The sequence below is a fragment of the Erpetoichthys calabaricus genome, chromosome 12, assembly GCF_900747795.2.
Source record: "Erpetoichthys calabaricus chromosome 12, fErpCal1.3, whole genome shotgun sequence".
Lineage (NCBI taxonomy): Eukaryota > Metazoa > Chordata > Cladistia > Polypteriformes > Polypteridae > Erpetoichthys > Erpetoichthys calabaricus.
In genome coordinates, this window is record NC_041405.2 from 90,678,597 (window position 1) to 90,701,259 (window position 22,663).

The 22,663-nt window shown below is 38.3% G+C and overlaps 2 protein-coding genes across 4 annotated transcripts in view; one reads left to right on the forward strand and one right to left on the reverse strand.

Annotated features, from left to right (window-relative positions):
• Positions 1-11,057, reverse strand: part of LOC114662412 (defense protein l(2)34Fc-like) — a gene marked incomplete at its 5' end in the record, with an annotated part of 30,315 nt that extends 19,258 nt beyond the window's left edge. The window contains 2 exons of the mRNA XM_028815863.2: positions 1,941-2,084; positions 11,039-11,057. Coding sequence (XP_028671696.2) covers positions 1,941-2,084; positions 11,039-11,057 — 163 coding nt within the window. The remainder of the gene's footprint in view (positions 1-1,940; positions 2,085-11,038) is intronic.
• akap14 (A-kinase anchoring protein 14) overlaps positions 1-21,801 on the forward strand; it is a 42,163-nt gene extending 20,362 nt beyond the window's left edge. Inside the window, exons 1-6 of one of the 3 annotated variants that reach the window (XM_028814655.2) lie at positions 11,078-11,164; positions 14,580-14,693; positions 15,190-15,284; positions 19,023-19,202; positions 19,724-19,776; positions 20,918-21,801. In XM_028814655.2, the coding sequence (XP_028670488.2) occupies positions 14,585-14,693; positions 15,190-15,284; positions 19,023-19,202; positions 19,724-19,776; positions 20,918-21,002 (522 nt within the window). In that variant the 5' untranslated portion in view covers positions 11,078-11,164; positions 14,580-14,584 and the 3' untranslated portion in view covers positions 21,003-21,801. Of the gene's footprint in view, positions 1-11,077; positions 11,165-14,579; positions 14,694-15,189; positions 15,285-19,022; positions 19,203-19,723; positions 19,777-20,917 lie in introns of those variants that run through there. The other 2 variants (XM_051934966.1, XR_007936469.1) reach the window with 2 other exon arrangements.
• Positions 21,802-22,663: the final 862 nt, after the last annotated feature.

Here is a 22,663-nt window from a genome sequence, read left to right on the forward strand (position 1 = left end):
CTCTCATACAACTCATCATACGCCTTTTCTTTAGCCTTCACCACCTCTCTCTTCACCTTGCGCCTTATCTCCTTGTACTCTTGTCTACTTTCTGCATCTCTCTGACTATCCCACTTCTTCTTAGCCATCCTCTTCCTCTGTATACTCTCCTGTATTTCCTCATTCCACCCCCCATGTTTCCTTTTCCTCCTTCCTCTTTCCAGATGTCACGCCAAGCACCCTTCTTGCTGTCACCCTTACTACATCTGCTGTAGTTTCCCAGCTGTCTGGTAACTCTTCACTGCCACCCAGTGCCTGTCTCACCTCCTCCCTAAACTCAATTTTACAGTCTTCCTTTTTCAGCTTCCACCATTTGATCCTTGGCTCTGCCCTCACTCTCTTCCTCTTCTTGATCTCCAACGTCATCCTACAGACCACCATCCTATGCTGCTTAACTACACTTTCTCCTGCCACCACTTTGCAGTCTTCAATCTCCTTCAGATCAACTCTTCTGCATAGCATGTAATATACCTGTGTGCGTCTTCCTCCACTCTTGTACGTAACCCTATGTTCCCCCTTCTTCTTAAAATACGTATTCATCACAGCCATGTCAATCCTTTTGGCAAAATCCACTATCCTCTGACCTTCTTCATTCCTCTCCTTGACACCATACCTACCCATCACCTCCTCGTCTACACTGTTCCCTTCACCAACATGCCCATTGAAATCTGCTCCAATCACCACTTTTTGTGCCTTGGGTACACTGTTCATCACTTCATACAACTCACTCCAAAAATCTTCTTTCTCACCCATTGCACACCCAACTTGCGGTGCATATACACTAACAACATTCATCATCATACCTCCAATTTCCAGCTTCATAATCATTACTCTGCCTGACACTCTTTTCACCTCCAAAACACTCTTGACATACTGTTCCTTCAGAATAACTCCTACCCCATTTCTCCTCCCATCCACACCATGATAGAACAATTTGAATCCACCTCCAATCCACCTGGCCTTACTCCTCTTCCATTTAGTCTCTTGCACGCACAATATATCAACCTTCCTTCTCTCCATCATATCTGCTAAATCTCTCCCCTTACCAGTCATACTGCCAACATTCAAAGTTCCTACCCTCAGTTCCACTCTCTTTACTTTCCTCCTCTCCTCCTGCCTCCGGACACGTCTCCCCCCTCTTCTTCTCCTTCGGCCAACAGTAGCCCAATTTCCACCAGCAACCTGTTGGCTAACAGTACTGGTGGCGGTCGTTGTTATCCTGGGGCTCGACTGATCCGGTATGGAAATTTGTATTGTTGTCCGCATATTGATTTGGCAAAATTTTACACCGGATGCCCTTCCTGACATAACCCACCCCATTTATCCAGGCTTCGGACCGGCACGAAGAAACACACTGGTTTGTGCATCCCCTGTGGCTGGGTGTGCAGTGTAAATAGTAACGGAGACAAATCACATCCCTGAGGAGTGCCTATATTTGAGTGAAATGTCTTGTGAATGATTTTAAAGTAAGTCCTGAAACCATAATGGGATAAATGGGTTAACCTTCACACTGTTTAGTTTCTAAATCTGTTTGCGAGGCTGGATGGTATTGAACTCAAGCTCACTAGAAGGTCCATATGCTAATATACAGTAGCGTGGCGTAGAGTATACAAAACACGTGCTTAAGTAGCCTGTACAGCAAGCAGAAAGATGTGTATTTCTGTCCTAAGAAAATAAAACTAAGAATGTTTTTCTAAATCAGCATAGTCAGAAATATGTAAAGGATCATGTATCTGACATGGAAGTAGGGAAGGGTGCCATTGTTGGTTGTTGAGGGGGCATTAGAGAATAAAGAGAATAAAACCAACAAGAGTTGTATGTACCACTTTTGAAATGTATAAATGTATTTATATCCATCTATCTAGTATTGGAGCAAAATATTTCAAATCTTTTTGACTTACCCGTGAAGGTCTGCACATTTGCATCCAAGTTCCTCTTGAAATCAATGGTGTATGGAATAGGAAAAGGCTGTGGCTGGACCCCTGAGTGTCGAGGTATCAAATCGGCACGAGCTGATACAGGAGCTCCATTGGACAGCGATGATGCTAGTTTCATTTGCCAATAAAGAAGACCAATTAAACCTGTGGTTAAAGACCACCTGAACATGTCTGCAGGAAAGAAGGTTACTGTATGAAACGGTCACCATTGACTAAAGCCTCACTCCCTCCTCTCTCTGCCCATTATAAGAAGAGGCACTTGCTGAGTCACTCAGGCACAAATATTCATTTCTGTTATTCCTGTCTTGAGGCAGAACAGGACAATTAAGACTCCCCTTTTTTGGTAGGTGGTACGTCACAACTTTGGCTGAAAATTCCCAAACTATTCAAAAGGCCTATTGTATGCCTTTTTGTTTTTAAACACGCTGCCTGAACACTGTGCCATGTTTAGCAAGATGAGATTTCAGGAAAGCTGCAAAGCTGTTTTCTTGATTGTGCCACAGATCCTGACTATCAGTTGTGTTCAAACATTTTTTTGGTTTTGGTTTAGGTAAGAATTCTGTAGTAGTTATATTCTTATCCTACTTAAAAAATATGGAAATCCAGAGCCTTAGTAGTGTGCCTGTTAGATAAGACTAAATTGGTGTAACTTCAAACACCACATTAATTTACAAAAGCAAGGACTTTTACAGTACATGAAGCAAAACTCAAAATCATAAAATGACATTGCCTAATGCCCTTGTAATAGTACTACTGTATCTCCTACCTCTTCTTTCTGTTAAAGTGAGCCTCATTAATTATATTTTTTTAACTCTTAGCCAAAAAATCAAATCTATTGAAATTTTCCTTCAAGTTCTGTCTACTAGATTGAATTTTTTATAAGGCATTAAAGGGGTGGCAGGAGGTCACTGCGCCTCCTGACTAATAAAGGGACGGACAATGTTCCTTGGTAGGAGAAGTGGGATCATGTCACGTTTACAAAGGTAGTGTCTCAGAGAAATATCTATGATCCTGTAGTCCATTACGTGGGAGCTCACACTTTTTAAGTTGAAGGAGTGGGACAGTGTATCAAATAGGCTTAGCCCTTCATTCATTTATTTATTCATTTATTTCATCTTATAGGTTTCATTACATAAAACAAAGTCTAATCAATAATACACTCAATAATCATAACCAACACTTGAACCCTCTCCCCTAACCAGTTTGGACAGTTACTGTATGTGAAGAAAAGGCCCATTGTAAATGGTTCTTCATACGTATTATGAAAAAATAAAGAAGACAGAACAGAGAGAGAGACCTAGCAGGCTTACTTCAGAATGATATTATAAATTCTTGCCAAATTCTGTAAAAAACTTTGCGTCATGCCTTATGAAGAAAATGAGATATTTTTTCTAGTTTGAAATAACTCCACTTATCACTTCCCCATTGATATATGGAAGCTTTGTTAGGTTTGTTCCAACTGTGAAAATTAGTTTACACACAAGCAATGGAATGTAAGAAATAATGGTGAATTTATTGTCACATAATCTTATTTCATAGGTTTTTACTTTCTACTTACTTCTAAAATGATCAGATAGATAGATAGATAGATCTTCATATGGAATTTTATTTTTCCAGAAGCTCTTTAAATTAAAACATAAATTGATAGATAAATAAATATATATACACTCACTTTGGTTGGAACACACACCAGAATAACTAATAAGGAAGGAAAATTTAAAAAGAAAGAAAACGTCTGACTTGGCTGAGACAGCCCTAGTGGGGCATTATGCAGACATTATTGGTATAAAGGAGCCCCCATTGTGTTTCTTGACACACTTTTACTGAATAATTCATTAGCTGTAAATACTCAGTGTTAGTGTGTCAGAGAGAGGATGTGCAGCATTGATCATAATGGCAGTAGCATTTGTTTTAATTCTCTCCTTTGCTACTACCTCCAGGGAGTCCTAAATGCATCCTATAACTGAGCTTGCCCTTTTAATAAGCTTGGTGATTTTACCAGACCAGCACACCACAGCATAGAAAGTGCAAGTGACATGATGTGGTGTTTTATTTATAGTTGGGGGTGTACATAGTGAATAGAAAATTAGACAGGACTGTTCCTTGGGGATCTCCAGTATTCCTGACATCCATATCACAGAAACAATCCTTGAGTAACACAAACTGTGGTCTGTCCGACAGATAGTCCATTATCCAGGACACCATTGGCTCATTCACCTGTAGATCTCTGAGTGTATTCCTTATCAGGGATGAATGGATGGATGGTAGTGAAAGCACAGGAGACACCAAAAAACATAACCGTCACAGTGCTGCCAGTTTTGTCCAGGTGAGGATAAGCCTTGTGGAGAAGAGAGATAATTACATCCAATCTTTGTCTGAAAGGCAAACTGCCGGTGGGTCCAGGGGGTTTACCACAAGATGACTGATATAGTCCAGGACCAGTCTCTCAAAGGGCTTCATGATATGAGATGTAAGTGCCACTGGTCTGTGGTCATTAGGTGAAGAGACACCAGCCTTCTTTGAAACAGAAAAAACGAACAAGCTACATAGGACAGCACAAAGTTGGTCAGCACAGACCTTAAGGATTTGAGGATTGACACCATCTGATTCCACAGCTTTTCCTGTGTGTAGCTTCCTCAGTTGCCTCCTTACTTATGAACAGCCCATTCTGATGGTGGACTCATCACTGGCCATTCCAGGTATTCAAGGTGGCACTGGGAGGGAAATCAATTATCCCCAGAATTGTCTTAAATTAGGAGTATCCTAAAACATATAACATGTCCTAGTGAGGCTGATGCTTCATGGCCTCATTCACAATTGGGGTGTGTGTTGTTGTGGAAATGTCCTTAATATTGCTGCTTTATAGCACCCTGCATGGACAGCCTTATCTGTATGAGGACAGCTGCTTTAATCAAAGAGACTTGCTAAATCAGAACAAGCAGACCAGACAGTTAAGCTACACCTGTGCAAATCACCAAAGCAGGTGCCTGCTGACCATGCTACTTTTTATTGGAGGTATCCCCCCCTCAGCTGCTAACCCTTGTGGGAATATGGCAATCACTCACACCAGGTGTTCTTACCACTTGTGGCCACCAGGGGGTGCCAGAGAGTCCCAAACCCAAGACAGTAATACAGCAGACGGTCTGTGAATAAAATAAAAGGTATTTATTCACATCAAGCATGTCTTCACAATCCTCCAGTAATCAGCCACATAAACAATACAAATAAATGCCATAATTCTTCTTCCTCCTCTCTTCCTCCCACTGAGTGTTACTCGCTGCCTCCTAACTCTGACTTGTCTATGTGTGGCAGCGGGCTCCTTTTTAAGCTTGACTCGAGAATGCTTCCAGTGCCATGCTGTGTCTTCTTGGAAACACTTCCAGGTCATGAAGAAAGTATGGAGGTCCTCTCCCAACAGTGTCCTCTATTGGCACGTAGAGTCCCCTGCAGGGCTGTATATCTAGATTCCATCCCCCAAGCACTCCTGCAGTTGTCCTGAATGGATTGCCATATAAGGACCACTGCCACGGTGCATGGGGGATGTAACTGTTCCTTAATCTCGGCTTCCGCTGGTCCATTTATTAAATCAGACTGGCTGGGTACAAATGTATTTTCCTTTTCCGCTGGCCACTTTATCCATGTCATCATACTGGTGTCCTGTCCGGGTAATGAATTATTCCCCATTCCGTTCAGGATGCCCTTTCTCCTCCTACACATTATATCTTGAATATATCCATCCATTTTCCAACCCGCTGAATCCGAACACAGGGTCACGGGGGTCTGCTGGAGCCAATCCCAGCCAACACAGGGCACAAGGCAGGAACCAATCCCAGGCAGGGTGCCAACCCACCGCAGGACACACACAAACACACCCACACACCAAGCACACACTAGGGCCAATTTAGAATCGCCAATCCATCTAACCTGCATGTCTTTGGACTGTGGGAGGAAACCGGAGCGCCCGGAAGAAACCCACGCAGACACGGGGAGAACATGCAAACTCCATGCAGGGAGGACCCGGGAAGCGAACCCAGGTCCCCAGGTCTCCCAACTGCGAGGCAGCAGCGCTACCCACCGCGCCACCGTGCCGCCCATCTTGAATATATTCACATGGAAATTCTTATGTTTGAAATTTTGTTAGTCGTTAGTCAAAAAATATTTTAGCAAGGTTATCCTCCCCATTAATGGCTACAATACATTTAAGCATGGAAGATTAGGAAAGTTAGGCAGGCAACATTTGAAAAGGTTTGTAACTTTGAACAAAACAATAAGGCATGTTGAGAGAATTTTATGTATAAGATGTATTTTTTCAAAAGGTGCATACACATTTTCAATGTAGAGTTCTGTAAATATCCAGAAAGCTAACGGTTTCCAGAAAATTAAATACTCTCTAGGTTAAAGAGGTCCATAATATAAAATTATTCTACACTGGAGCAGCAGAGAATAGCATTTCTACCTAAAATGTTCCCTACTTATGTTCCATATTTTAAGCAAGTGAAACACAACAGATTTGTCAGTAAATTAATGATAGTAATTACTTTAGTGTAAAAAAAGGCATGTAGTGAGGAGTTTAAGAAGGATTTCCTTTCCAAGGCCAACCAAGTAGGTACAATTCCATTAACTTTTAGTTTCTTCCATAGTATCAAAATACAAATACAGTGTCAATAAAAAGTATTTACTCCTTGAATGTTTTCACATTTTATTGTTATACAACATTAAACAGCAATGGATATAATTTGAGTTCTTGACAGCGATCAGCAGGAAAAGACTGTTTATTGCCAAAGTGATAGCAGATCTAATTAATTACAAATATAAAACACAAAAGCATTTATCCCTGAAATATTCATCCACTTTAATATGACACCTAAATCATCCCTGGTGAAGCTATCTGGTTTTAGAAGTTACCTAAATAGTTTAATGGATATCGCCAGTCTGTAGTCCATGGATTTCAATTGATTCTAGTCCAAATGCACCTTATCTGGAAGGTCCAACTTGTGGTGAGTTAATATCATGGCCAAACCTACACAATGAAGATAAATGAACACTCTTAAGCCAATGTGTAAAAGCTGACTGATAAGTACAAGTCACTGAATGGATGCAAAAAAAATGTTCAAGTCACTGAATATCTCTTGGAGTCCAGTTAAGTTATTAAAGAATGGATAGAGTATTACACAGCTGAAAATCAGGCCATCAACAAAAACTGAAGAAGACCGGTGAGGGAAGCCACCAAGAAACCTCTGATAACTCTGAACAAGTTACAAGCTACTGAGTCTAAAACAGGCGAGACTGTGCAGACAACTGATGCCCAGGTGCTTCACTAGTCACAGTTTTGTGACAGAGTGACGAAGAGAAAGCCACTGTTAACAAAACACACACACACACAACACATCAGCTAGACTCTGCAGGAAGGCACCATGGAGACTCTACAGTCAGCTTGAAGAAGGTCCTGTGCTCTGGTAAGACTAAAAGTGAGCAGCTTTGGCCATCAGACTAAAAGCCATGTATGGCATAAACCAAACACTACACCTTATCAAAAACGCAACATCTCCACTGTGAAGCATGGTAGTGGCAACATCGGGCTGTGTGGTTGCTTCTCTGCAGCAGGCCCAATAAGGCTTGTGAGGATAAAATGAATGCTACAAAATCCCAAAGGAAAGCTTGATACAGCCTGCAACTAACCTGCACTTTGGGAGAAGATTTGTTTTCCAGCAAATCAACAACTTCAGGTATAATAAAGACAGAGTTACGCGGAAATGGCTTAGACACAACAATGTTATTGTGCTTGAGAGGCTCAGTCAAAATCCAGATCTCAGTCCAAATCATAATTTGAGAGCATGTAAAATGGAGAGTAATTTAGGGTAGTTGGAAAGTGGGGAATTTGGTGCACCTGAAAATTAAAGTTATAAACTTTTAAAGTAGACTCATATGGCAACAGGGCCTTTCTGTCTTTTTTTCTAATATACAGTTAGGTCCACAAATATTTGGACAGAGACAATTTTTTTCTAATTTTGGTTCTATACATTACCACAATGAATTTTAAATGAAACAACTCAGATGCAGTTGAAGTGCAGACTTTCAGCTTTAATTCATTGGGGTAAACAAAACAATTGTATAAAAATGTGAGGCAACTAAAGCATTTTTAACACAATCCCTTCATTTCAGGGGCTCAAAAGTAATTGGACAATTGATTCAAAGGCTATTTCATGGGCAGGTGTGGGCAAGTCTGTCGTTATGTCATTATCAATTAAGCAGATAAAAGGCCTGGAGTTGATTTGAGGTGTGGTGCTTGCATGTGGAAGAACAGACAACATGCGATCAAAGGAGCTCTCCATGCAGGTGAAAGAAGCCATCCTTAAGCTGCGAAAACAGAAAAAACCCATCCGAGAAATTGCTACAATATTACGAGTGGCAAAATCTACAGTTTGGTACATCCTGAGAAAGAAAGCAAGCACTGGTGAACTCAACAACGCAAAAAGACCTGGACGTCCACGGAAGACAACAGTGGTGGTTGATCGTAGAATCATTTCCATGGTGAAGAGAAACCCCTTCACAACAGCCAACCAAGTGAATAACACTCTCCAGGGGGTAGGCGTATCGATATCCAAGTCTACCATAAAGAGAAGACTGCATGAAAGTAAATACAGAGGGTGCACTGCAAGGTGCAAGCCACTCATAAGCCTCAAGAATAGAAAGGTTAGATTGGACTTTGCTAAAGAACATCTAAAAAAGCCAGCACAGTTTTGGAAAAACATTCTTTGGACAGATGAAACCAAGATCAACCTCTACCAGAATGATGGCAAGAAAAAAATATGGAGAAGGCATGGAACAGCTCATTATCCAAAGCATACCACATCATCTGTAAAACACGGTGGAGGCAGTGTGATGGCTTGGGCATGCATGGCTGCCAGTGGCACTGGGACACTAGTGTGTATTGATGATGTGACACAGGACAGAAGCAGCCGAATGAATTCTGAGGTGTTCAGCGACATACTGTCTGCTCAAATCCAGCTAAATACAGCCAAGTTGATTGGGCGGTGTTTCATGATACAGATGGACAATGACCCAAAACATACAGCCAAAGCAACCCAGGAGTTTATTAAAGCAAAGAAGTGGAAAATACTTGAATGGCCAAATCAGCCACCTGATCTTAACCCAATTGAGCATGCATTTCACTTGTTGAAGACTAAACTTCAGACAGAAAGGCCCACAAACAAACAACAACTGAAAGCCACTGCAGTAAAGGCCTGGCAGAGCATTAAAAAGGAGGAAACCCAGCATCTGGTGATGTCCGTGAGTTCAAGACTTCAGGCGGTCATTGCCAGCAAAGGGTTTTCAACCAAGTATTAGAAATGAACATTTTATTTCCAGTTATTTAATTTGTCCAATTACTTTTGAGCCCCTGAAATGAAGGGATTGTGTTAAAAAATGCTTTAGTTGCCTCACATTTTTATACAATTGTTTTGTTTACCCCACTGAATTAAAGCTGAAAGTCTGCACTTCAACTTCATCTGAGTTGTTTCATTTAAAATTCATTGTGGTAATGTACAGAACCAAAGTTAGAAAAACGTTGTCTCTGTCCAAATATTTATGGACTTAACTGTATCTCTGTGCTCTAATTGTGTATAGACATTCCTATTGCGTTGTTTTAAAATAAAAGAGAGATTTGTTTGTATATACTGTGTCCTTAACACTGTTTCAGGGTAGAAAAGTGCCAGGAGAATACTCTTATTGTTAAGCTGTATTTGAGCTAAGCTAATGAAAAATAACTTTGTTGAAAACTAGTCTCAATTTGCTAACTGCGTGATGTCTGAAGACTTTTGTACCAAAGATTGCTTAGGCCATGCATTACAGACGGCTCTGAATACTTAATTAATCAGTTATTCCATGTTTCTTTATGTAATTAATTGAAGATCTGTAAAAAGTTTTAACACATTAAAATGTGAAAAACGTCACTGGGGTAAGTACTTTTACTGCCACTGTATATAATCAGTGGGCTACATACTTCAGGATGAACAAATTCAAACCTTAGTAGAGGTGTGGAAGAGTCTTGATGTTTACTCTAAATATACAGAAATTTAGAATTGTCAAGTCAAGTGAGGTTAATGTGGATTCCTCTTTAGGTTTGTACTCTGGCAAGAGACATTAAAACTTTACACACTTCGGGAAGGTCACCCACTGGAATTTGAATTTGTGAGGTACCAGCGCCATCCCTACAACATCAAGCAAAAAGGCAAAGAGTGGCAATTTATTGGATAGGACAATCATTTCACAGACACATTCTCATCCATCCATCAATTTTATAACCTGTTACCTTTTTCAGAATCATGATGAGCCAGCACCTAGCAGCACAGGGTGGAAACCAACCTAGGATGGGACACAAAGCATTTGCAGGGCGCACTCATGCACATACACACACACAGTTACTAATTCCTGGCCAATTTGGAATTGACAATCAACCTAAAAAACCTTGGAAATTAACCTAAAAATGTACTTTTTGTGAATGGGGGATAACAAGGTTTCAAATAACTCTGTAAAACCTGGAAACTCCAGACAGACACTGGCCAGATCTCAATTCAAGCCTACGATCTTATGACAAAACAGGTACAAGAAATGGACGGATCATTCATACTTGTCCAGTTTTCTTCTTTAATGGAAAAAAAGAACAACAACAAAACGTTTTATGTAATAAAATACATTGAAATCAAGCTTGCCTAAAAGCAATGATCATGCATTATTAGCGTGCAATAGTAGTAGCAGTAGCAGTGTTCTTACATGTACAGAGTGCAGTGAAATTCTTGTTCTCAGTACGGCATTTAAGTCTTTCGTGTTGGGAAATGTGCTGTTACAGATTGTCCATGTTAAGAGTACGTGTGTGAGAGTACCCGAGCGTTCTCCACAATGAATTGGCAGTCCGTCCTGAGCTACCACGATGCTGCCGGCGTAGACAAAAATACAGTATCTCTGCAGCACAGAACTCCTTAAGGAATACACAGCCTGGAACGGGGTCTTTCAAAACTCCGCACAGTAAACCAAAAAGCACTAAACTTGAATTCAATACTAACCTAAGTAACAAAGAAACCTGCACAGTGCGCGCTCGCTCCTTGCTGTCTTGGCAACGGACACAAACAAATTCGGCAGAGGCGATCAGCCGTGAGTACTGCAAGTAAAACGCATTTCCGTAACAAAAGGTAAGTCTTAAAAGTATAAATCTATGCATTCCATGAACCCACAAAATTCAAATGCCTATTATCATATCACTGTTTGCTATTTGCATCCTTTTCGCGTGTTGGTATGTGAGTGTCGTGAAAAGGACGCCTTTATTCGTCGTTGAACCGTAAAGAGGCGACTGAATAAAACAATTGATAGGCCGCGTTGTGCACGTCATAATTAATTGAGTAATAAACATTTATAAATGTAGTAGTACACTTAATGTTCTAAGTGATAAACATATTAATTGCAGAAGAACACACTTCGTTCTTTAACTGTTTCCTGTACCAGAACTAATGCTGATACTGTACACCAAACCGACGCGTTCACGTAACCCTTACGGCGAACATGAAAAACGGTCCAGGAGTTCGAGACGGAGCCTTAAAATATTTTATCAATCAGGACCTATCCTGATCTTGGAAAACGAGCGAGTTTCGAGCCCTAAGAGAGAGAGAATGCATTGTGGATGTAGTAGAATATTTAAAAATTCAAAGGTGAAATACTAGTGAGTGAAAGACATACAAGTAAGAGGCACTGTCTTGGGGTTTATATTAAAAGAAAGTTGAAGTTGAATGTGGGGTTTATATTAAAAGAAAGTTGAAGTTGAATGCCCGTTTTTCTTTTCTCTGATGTCTATCCTATTAATGAGTGTTACATTGATTGGTGACTCTAAACTGGCCCTGTGTAGAAGTGGCCATACGTTAGCCCTCCTACGGAATACTGACATTCTGCCCAGAGTTGGTTCCTGCCTTGTATTGGATATTTCTGGGCTAGGCTCCATCCTTCCGTGATACTAAACTGGCTTAAATAGTTTTGTGAATGTTATATTTATTTTAGGGTGGCGCAGTGGTAGCGCTGCTGCCTCGCAGTTAGGAGACCTGTGTTCGCTTCTCGGGTCCTCCCTGCGTGGAGTTTGCATGTTCTCCCCGTGTCTGCGTGGGTTTCCTCCGGGCTCTCCGGTTTCCTCCCACAGTCCAAAGACATGCAGGTTAGGTGGATTGGCGATTCTAAATTGGCCCCAGTGTGTGCTTGGTGTGTGGGTGTGTTTGTGTGTATCATGTGGTGGGTTGGCACCCTGCCCGGGATTGGTTCCTGCCTTGTGCCCTGTGTTGGCTGGGATTGGCTCCAGCAGACCCCCGTGACCCTGTGTTCGGATTCAGCGGGTTGGAAAATGGATGGATGGATGGATGGATATTTATTTTAGGTAATACAACAATACATGTATTTAATTAAAACACCAAAAAAACAATAAATCTTTATTTGTATAAGCCAGGGGTCCCCAACTCCGGTCCTGCAGGGCAAAGTGGCTGCAGGTTTTCATTCTAACCCTTTTTTTTAAATTAGTGACCTGTTTTTGCTCCTAATTAACTTCTTTTGAATTAATTTTATTTGACTTGCTCTTGAAGACTCAGATCCAATAATTGTTTCTTTTTCCTTAATTAGTAGCCAAACAATAATGAGATACAAAATGAACCAAAACATGACAAGCAAACTGTGTTGTTAATATAATATCTGAAAATAAAGAAAGGTGAAGGTCTCAGGAATGTTGATCTGCTCAGGTCCCCAAAACATTTTAACAGTGCTCTTAGAAGAGAAAATCAAAATTTCAGAAATGCTTGCTATTGCATTACGAGGCCAGTAACAAGGCATGGAATTAAAGAATGTGTTTAATTAACAAGAAGAATCAGTGCCTAATTAAGCAACTGGTTGGAGTGAAATTAGTTGGAGTTTGATGCCCTGATTTAGTTGGTCTTCTGTTGGCTCACGCTCTTCTCATTTCATTTCTGTTTGGGTGCCATTTAAGGAAAGAAATTAAGCAATTCAGAGGAACGATGAAGAAATTCAGGGGAACAAATCTTAAAAAACAAGTCAATTAAAATTAATTCAAAAGAAGTTAATTAGCAACAAAAATAGGCCACTAATTAAGAAAAGGGTTAGAATGAAAACCTGCAGCCACTGGGACCCTCCAGGACCGGAGTTGGGGGAATTAAAAAAAAAATTGTTGATGTGTGGGTGCAATTGCAGCAATAAAACCCTCTAAACTAAAGTCAGACGTATTGAGTACAGGATGAAGCTTTTATTTTTGCCTTTTCTTAATGCAGAATTAATTATTCAGTTGAGAAAGAGGCTTTCTACATACAATTGTTTGATATGTATCTCTTAATGTAAATATAGGTTATTTAAAGTAAATTATGATGCAGTTTAAAAAGTAGTGGTCACCCTATGAAACTGGACAGCTTAATGGAGGTCTTAATTGTGTACACACTGCTATATGGTGTTACGTATTTAATGACTGCTACTTGAGACTGGAAACTTGTCATCTGCTTAGCAATTATGAATTTATTATGCTTCATAATGATAATAACAATAACAACAACAATAATAATGATAATAATAATGGATCTATAATGAGTAATGTCATAAAGAAATCAAGAAGCTGTCATTATTTACAAACTACAGTATATAGTATCACTCATCATTTTGCTTAATATATATAAATTAGTACAGAGTGCCTAATTGTATTGATCTTTTTGAAAAGTCAGAAGCATGCTCCAGGTATCATACTGAAACTTTGTAATTTTGTACGTTGTAATTTCGGAACCAGTAACTAAGCTGTTACTTTCCTTTGTGACATTTCAAAAATACATTAAAATATTTTCAAATAATCTAAAGCTAAAATATGTCAGTTTAAAGTTTTCTTGTTGTTTTATTTCTCATTGAAGGAGTTCCATAGAAACATGTATAAACAAGTGTTCTGTATACAATTTCATAAAAGAATATGAAAAATCCGAATACTTATTAAAACTTTCCTAAAAGGTAGCAGGAAATAAAGTGGAGGAGTATTGTAATTACTACATATACCGACATTAAATAATACATTCTGTGGATTTCCACAGGCTGTGGCATGTGTTACGCGAGATTAATTTGTGACAGTCTTCCATATAGTGTATGCTGCAACAGATCTCATTCTACTGAACAAGCAACTAAAAATAACTGCTTCTTCATGGTAAAAATAATGTAAATTAAATTTTTAATTTTGGAGAATAACACTTTGAAACCATGTATATCTTCAAAGCTGTGATATAAGGTAAAGCGTAATAAGACTGGTTGAGTTAGTGTGTGCCAAGATTAATATTAAATAGCAGCTTTTTAAAGTGCGCACCATGCCATGCAAATTGACTTTGTGGAGTTCACGCGGCTGTGGGAAATCACGGCTCACCAATTTAACCACACTGAGTGCTATGTTGTGCTTATAAGACTGACCCACATATCATTATATATACTATTCTAAACTATATGATACTATACTATACTACACTATACTGTACTATAGTATACTTTACTATATATTTGGTTTTTAACCTCCATAAAGTTTGCTTTCATTTTTTTCTTCAGGGACAATGGATGATGAATATGTTGATTTGATTAACAAGAAAGCTGCAACAGTTACTGAGATTGCACTAGAAAATGCCAAGAATTATTTGTTAGATATGCATCTGCAAGCAAGAGGTAAAGTTCTTGTAGAATGTCAACATGAGCATAAGACTATGGTTGATATATTTTTTTTCACATTCTTACACAAAACTACAATGATCCTAATAGGCAGAAGTGAATAAGGCATAACTCTCTTATTCCTGTTCTCTTGTACTAGGCAGTCTTATTTTGGATGTGTATATTGTTTACTGTTTAGCACACATTTAGGGACATTTAAAACGTGTTTATTTCAAGTGACAACAGGTAATCAGATTTTTGTATCTCTAATAAAGTGACTTTTTCAGCCTCCTTATGTGTTTTCATTGTCATGCTCTATTTTCTGTTTTTGTTTGGTGACTGCTCTTTGGTTTTTGATAATGTAGTATCTGAGCGTTTCTCCTTTTTATCTTTCTGGAAACTGTTCTGTCAAGTTTGCAATAAGTCTGTATTGCATATTAAAATACAAATCATGTACATATAAAACATTTTATTTTACTTTATTTATGGAACAAGTACATTTGTTTGTTTTCAGAAAATACCAATCAGGAGGTGAAAAACATTCAGTGGATTTCAAGTAAAGACTTTACAATAGACCTAGGAATCAGCCAAATCGAAGAGTATATTTTAGTAAGTAAAGATTTTCAAAACCATTGATTTATGGCTAAATCTGTATGTCTTCTTCAAATAAAAGGATTTAAGTAATACACTTCATGTATTTTCTCTAAATGCTTAAAAGGATATCTGTATTTCTAATTCAAGTTCCCCATCACTAAAGTGTATGTTAGGGATCTCAAACTCCAGTCCTGGAGGGTCACAGTGGCTGCAGGTTTTCATTCTAAACCTTTTCTTAATTAGTGACCTGATTTTGCTGCTGATTAACTTCTTTTGAAATAATTTTAATTGACTTGTTTTTTAAGATTTGTTCCCCGGAATTTCTTCATCGTTCCCCTGAATTGCTTCATCTCTTTCCTTAAACAGAAATGACATATGAAGTGAGTGAGCCAACAGAAGACCAACTAAGTCAGAGCCTCAAACTCCAACTAATTTCATTCTACCCAGTTGCTTAATTAGGTGCCGAATCTTGTTGTTAATTAAACCCATTCTTTAATTCCATGGCTTGTAGCTGCTCTCATTGTGCAATAGCAGATATTTTCAAAATTGTTGATTTTCTCTTTTCTAAGCACACTGGTAAAATGTTTTCGGGGGCTGAGCAAATCAACATCCCTGAGACCTCCACCCTTTTTATTTTCAGGTATTGTATGATGGTCACAGTTTGCTGGTCATGTTTTGGTTCATTTTGTATCTCATTATTGTTTGGCTGCTAATTAAGGAAAAAGAAACAATTATTGGGTCAGAGCCTTCAAGAACAAGTTAATTAAAATTCATTCAAAAGAAGCTAATTAGCAGCAAAAACAGGTCACTAATTAAGAAAAGGGTTAGAATGTAAACCTGCAGCCACTATGGCCCTCCAGGACTGGAGTTTAAGATCCCTGGTGTATGTTAAGTATTGTATGTTTTTTTTCTCTTTACAATATTCAGCTAAGAGACCTTTATAGATTGATGTTTGGACATCTTTTAATGTTGAATATTTTAACTTTGTAATGGCTGGTGCAGAGAAAAGAGGAGGAATTGTAGGCACCAAACATTGGCTTAGAGTACCAGTTTTAAGAAAGAGAGGGAAGCACTTTCTGGCAAGGATAGCATCAGTGAGAAGTGTGTCCTATATATGTAATGGATGACACAGAAGGAACAAGCACAGGTACACTAGGAAAAAAGAAAAAAACCCAAGATTTTCTGGAAGAAATGGACAAAAATTCCACAGAAGGATGGAGGGCAGGATCTCAGCAGTGCCCAGACTTGACAGAGTAAAGCCACAAAGAACTAGCAGAGGGCTAAAAGACCTCCAGACTGATAGAGGGCACCATATGGCTACTAGGAGAGTAAGCAAAAACCACATCGCTCTTTTATGAGATCAGGATCAGACATTAAGGAGGCCATCTCAAATATGCGTAAAAGCTTGGGGATGTAGGAGCACCAATAGCTGCTAGAGGTTGTAGAGCTGTTGTAATAGGAGAGCTGCCCTGAACAAGAGGTGACACTAGGACTTGGCCCTGAGAATGGGCTTAATGCCTACTCAAAGTCATAACCTTAGCATTAGGAGCTGAAGTGGTGGGAGACAAAGAGAGAAAGAGAGGAGCATGGGAGGTGGGCTTAAGGGTGCTTTGTGGTCCTCTGAGACAGGCAAAATGTTAAAAAGGAACACAAACCTATGTAGGTAGGCTCAAAGTAGCTATGGGATTTGGTGTTTTTTCCCTGTTATTATTTCTTCTTTTGTCAATTCCAATGTGCTTACATCTTTAATAAATTTTCTATTCTTGTAAATTTTGGCTTGCTTAGTGTTATTAACAGTAAGATGGTTGTTATGATGGTACCTTGTCGTTGAACACCTGATACCTGCTTTGACTTCCTTTTCCTTTACATTTTTTATATGTCCGATTCAGATTTTTCACACAAGTACTACTTAGTAGTGCATATACTGTCATTTATTAGTAATATCACATGCAGAGCTGTCTCACAGATTAGAGTCCCTGTTCAGTATTGGATCAAGGTGCATTTTGATTTTCATGAACTTCAACCTGGAGTTCAACCTAAATATACTGTATATACTGTATATTCAACTGACAATGCAATCTTTATTGACAAAATAAATGCAAGGGAGGGAAAACCTTTGATCAAACAGACAGTACCAAAACAAAATCTCTAGGTGATCCTCTGGTCCTGACTGGTTTTGAAGTCTGCCTGCCAGGTGGAGTGGCTGACCCACTTGCCCACCTCATAAATACCAGTAAATACAACTACTTCACAGTACTTGTACCGCAGCAAGAATTTCATTTGGGACACCATAAGTGCAAAGTATTCCTACACCCAACATTTTTCATGTTGGTTGTCCAACATAACCAAAGACATTCTTCTAGACCCTGTAATATACTGGAATCTCACATATAGGATAAACTCAGACTCTTCTTGCACTCTTTCAAAGAATGAACAAGCATAGAAAAATCAGTGGCAGTCTTTCACAAATTTTCTAATGTAATAAGCTGTGAAGCCCAAAGAAAAATTAAAAAGTGAGAAGCGTGCAAAGAATGAAACCTGCAAACTGGGATAAACCACAGCGGCAGTTTGAAAAACCAGACTAAAGTTTGAACAGCGAAAGAAGACATCAGGCAAGAAGAAAAATAAAACACAGGGTAAGAGTTTTGATGAAAAGATACATGCAAAAGTTACTTGTGGCACAAATATGTTATGTGACTCGACTTTTGGTAACCAAAACCAACAACAGTTAAGCCACCGTAATCCAAACAAATGCAAAACTGCTTCAGACACAGCTCACAATACAAACAAAATGGTGACATAATGATGTCATCAACACATTAAGCATTACCAAATTAAAAAAAAAATACTGCGCAAACCCAAAAAATAGTCCAAATTAATTTTAAACATAAAAAGGATAAATACACAGAAACTATTCACTTAGAATTAATAATCTGAATAGAGTCAATATTTCAATTAGGAAAAAGTAGTATAAATCAGAGAATGTACAAGTCAAACTAGAAATTTGTATCTGTTATAAGCAGTGGTTTTATTCTCATGTCACCATTATTTTTATTTTAAAATCAGCACATACTGAAGCACTGATGGAGCTGAGATCAGTTGATACAGAGAAAGTGAAAAAAAAGTTAAAGGCCACATTACTTCAAATTTTCCACTGGTGTTGGTTAATGTTGTCCCATTAGCCACCAAACAATTTTATAAAAAAGTCAAACATGTTTTTACTTCTGTGTTAGTGAGAAGTCAAGCAAAATGACCCCTTTTATTAACTAAAAGATTACAATATGCAAGCTTTCAAGGCAACTCAGGCCCCTTCATCAGGTAAGATGTAAAGGTGTCATTTTGCTTGACTTCTCACTACATTCATAATGGCTAACACAGTACAACACCCTAGTGCTTCTGTGTTAAAATAATCAGCCTTATTCCAAAACTGTGTAACAAACAGTCCACATTGCAGCAGGCTGAAACCTTTCTATAACAATCTTTTTGCATTTAGATGCAATAGTATTATCCGTCTGTCATTTGCATTCTCTGCAGGTACATTGTGCTTTGAATTAATTCAAAGAGCTTCTGTGAATGGCTACAAAGTTAACATTCAAGAGGTACTCATATTCAAAACACTAGTATTACTGACAAGATATATTATATATGTCAATTTAATTATTTAGGTGAAACATCTGATATTTCTTACTTTTTACCTTTATATCTATAGTAATACAGTACAAATGTGATTTCTCTCCAACTCACTTGTTACAGACTTGGGAAATGTCCAGCAGGTGGCTCCACTGCACAGACTTTATTGAGGAGGAGGTCTTGGAGAGCATCACGCGCTACCATTACAGAGTGAAATGGAGCATTCCAACTCGACGAAAACCAGTACCACGGTCAACTGCCTGTGTTTATTTCATAGTTGATGCTTTTACAAACAAATCACAGGTAATCACAGGGCTTTGTGCTGTGGTCGTACAGTTTAAATGATTATATTTTAATTCACTGTCTGTGTGGAACTTATACATTGTACCCGTCTCAATGAAAATAGTACCCTGGTTTCCTCACACATAACAAATATGTGCACATAAAACTAATTGAGGACTCAAACTGGACCAGTTGATTGTGTAGGTGTGAGTGTGTCCCATGAGGGATGGTGTCTTATCCAGAATTAGTTACTGCCTTACACCCTTGCTCCTTTTCACCATGAAATGAAAATGATTTTGCACAACAGGTTGACGGATGGACTGTTTTATATGAAAAAATGAATGCCAAACCACTCACTGTAGCTGACATTCTTTATTAAAAACAATCTTAAATAGAATTATACTAGAACAATCAGAATACCTAAGCAGCTTTGGTAATACTGAACATGGCAAGCAGTCTTACATCATTTTATATACCATACATATTGTTCAGCATTGAAATACTACACAGATAGACTGTTTTATTGCTTTTGTTTTTTTCAGAATATGCCTGTTCAAGTATGCTTTTTTGTGGAATCAAATCAACTTATGCACAGGTAAAAATGTACCATTTATTACTGTACATATAATTATTATCTGACAGAAAAAACAATATTGCATAGTGATAGGATAGGAAATCATCTTTTTAGAGTTTGTGTATTTTTCCTCTGTTTATGTAAGTTCCTCTGAAAATTCTGGTTTCTTCCCATAATCAAAAAAATGCTGTGGGGCTTATTTGTGTGAGTGTGAAAGTATGGTGTTTGAATTATAATAATTACTAAAAAGAAAGGAAAACTTCTGATAAAAAAAGCAGTCACAGTACCAGTGTGGCATTATAAATGTTAATTGCTGTAGGTATAAAGGAGCCCCGTAATGTTTCTTGACACACTTCTGTGGAATGATTCATTAGCTGAAAGTCATCCATGTTGGTGTGTCAGAGAGAGGATGTTCATAATGGCACTCAGTTTTGTTTTAGCTTTCTCCTTCACTGCTACCTCCAGGGGGTCCAGAGTGCATTCCATAACCTAGTCTGTCTTTTGAATTAGTTGTGGGTTTTGTCAGCTTCCCCTGAAGTGATGTCACTGCATACAATTATACACTATATAGACAGTATGTATTCTCAAGAGTTACTATACACGTGTACACACCCACCCGCACTGTTTCAGATGTTACAATATTTGTTGTCATGATTGGCTATTCAGTAACCTTACGACTATACCCGAGTATTCTTTAAAAAAATCCTATAAACCATTTAATTATTTTGGAAAATGAATTTTTCTGAAGACAAATAAAATCAAATCCGTAATTATTATTTTTATTATTTCACTGATATGAAACATTTATTTTAATTCATAATTTTTTGGACCACAATTTGATTTAGTAGTCATGCAAAACATGGTTTAGTGGCTAAAGGTGAGGCATGTTTATATCCAACTGCTGGATTACCGAGTGAACTGAGATCATTATGTCACCTCTGCGTTTATATGTAAGTTTATATATCAGTGTATATTATATATGTATTTTAGAACAGTGATTGTTGTGAAAAATAATAAATGTTGATTAGTTGAATGGTAAGTATGTGTAAAGCCTGTTTAAACAAATATTTTACACATGCTTATTTTGAAACTTCCCTATTAATATACTTTGAATTAATTCTTTGTGTTCTTCCATGGGTTTATTATTTTATTCATTTGCCAGGCCCGGCCAGTCAAGATTTCGAGAAAAATGGCTTGCAGATGTAATTGAAAGCAAGATCCATTTAATGGAAGAAATCACATTTTGAAGAAAAGCTCTAATGAGAACAAAGCACTAAGCCTGTTTTTGCTGAAATCTTAAGATTCAAACCTTCTCCTGCTCTCGTGCTTCCTAGTATCTACCTCTTTATTTAAAATGGTGACATCTGTAATGTACTGTATAATTTGTATGTTATTATTTATAAGGGAAGATGTCCTCAGACTTTTAATTAGTATTTGTGCAAAACAATTATGCAGTTCAAATATTTTTATTAGTATTAATACCAATAAAAGTAAAAGCATGCAGATGTAGGCTGGCCATGAAGGCAAGAATTTAACAGTTGAGTTCCGACCTGCATTGCTGTCTTTGTGGAAGTTGTATATTTCCCTTCGCTCTCATAGGTTTTCTTCAGATACTCATTCTCAAAAATGTGTAGACTATTACTGACTCTGAAATGTCCCAATATGAAAAAATCTTGATATGTCTGATTTATCTTTGAGCCTGACATTACCAGGAAACTGCTGGTAGACCACAATCGTGCAGCACAAAATGGGGATTCTGAATAAATGAATGGCTAAAACAAATGAGATGAGGTATCAAGTATTCTGTGCAGAAACTGTCTTTATCTTTTACATTGAAATTCTTTTCAAGCTATCTTCGAGTTTGTAACCCAAATAAGTACCTCACAAAAAAAAAATGTAAAAATAAAGCTATTTGGTAAGTGATGCTACCTTTAACTCATAAGGGAACAATATGCCTTTTCTTGATAATTTGACTCTAAACCACAATGTTTTTGGATCAGACCCACACAATGACCATGTCATTACTCTGCTGGTGCTATAAAATAGGAAGGCAAACAATTATAATGTATGCTGATGATGTCAGTCACTTTGGGTAAAAAATTTCTGATAATGTAAAATAATAAATGTTATTAACCAAAAAGAGAAACATTCTTCATGTCGTGTCATTTCTAACCTGCTTAATCCAGACCAGGTTCACAGGGGCTGCTGGAGCCAATCCCAGCAAGCACAGGGCACCAGTCCATCGCAGGGTGACAACATTTTTAATGTTTATTTATTTTATTATTTCTTCATTTATTTAGTTCTGTGACCCCTGCCTGCAACATGATATAAGTCTTGAAATAAAAGTCGAGAGGGTGGGCTCTAATAAGTATTGTTTCTTAAATTGGTGAATCATTGTTATCTTTGGCCAATGAAGGGGTACATTCACAGCAGATACTTCAGATGTGGAGTCCTGGGGCCTCATGTATAACGCCGTGCGTAGAACTCACACTATAACATGGCGTAAGCACAAAAGTGGGAATGTGCGTATGCACAGAAAAATCCAGATGCAGGAATCTGTACGTACGCAAACTTTCACGTTCTTCCACTACATAAATCCCGATCAGCGTGGAAAGTAACGCACGTGCACGCACCTTCTGTCCCGCCCCAACTCCTCCCAGAATTAACTCCTCCTCTTTGAATATGCAAATCAATATAAATAGCCTTCTGTGAGAAGACAATAGGAAAAGCACGGGAGAAAATATAAGAATTTCAGCGAATACCAAGTGGAGGCAAAGGAAAAACGTACTATTTGTTGGTTTAAACAGTGGTATAATCAACAAAAGAAAGTTGATCGAGTGACAGTGTTGGAGAAACTCGAAGGCTCAAGTTCACAAAGTCGCACAGTGCCCGAAATAAAAAAGAAATC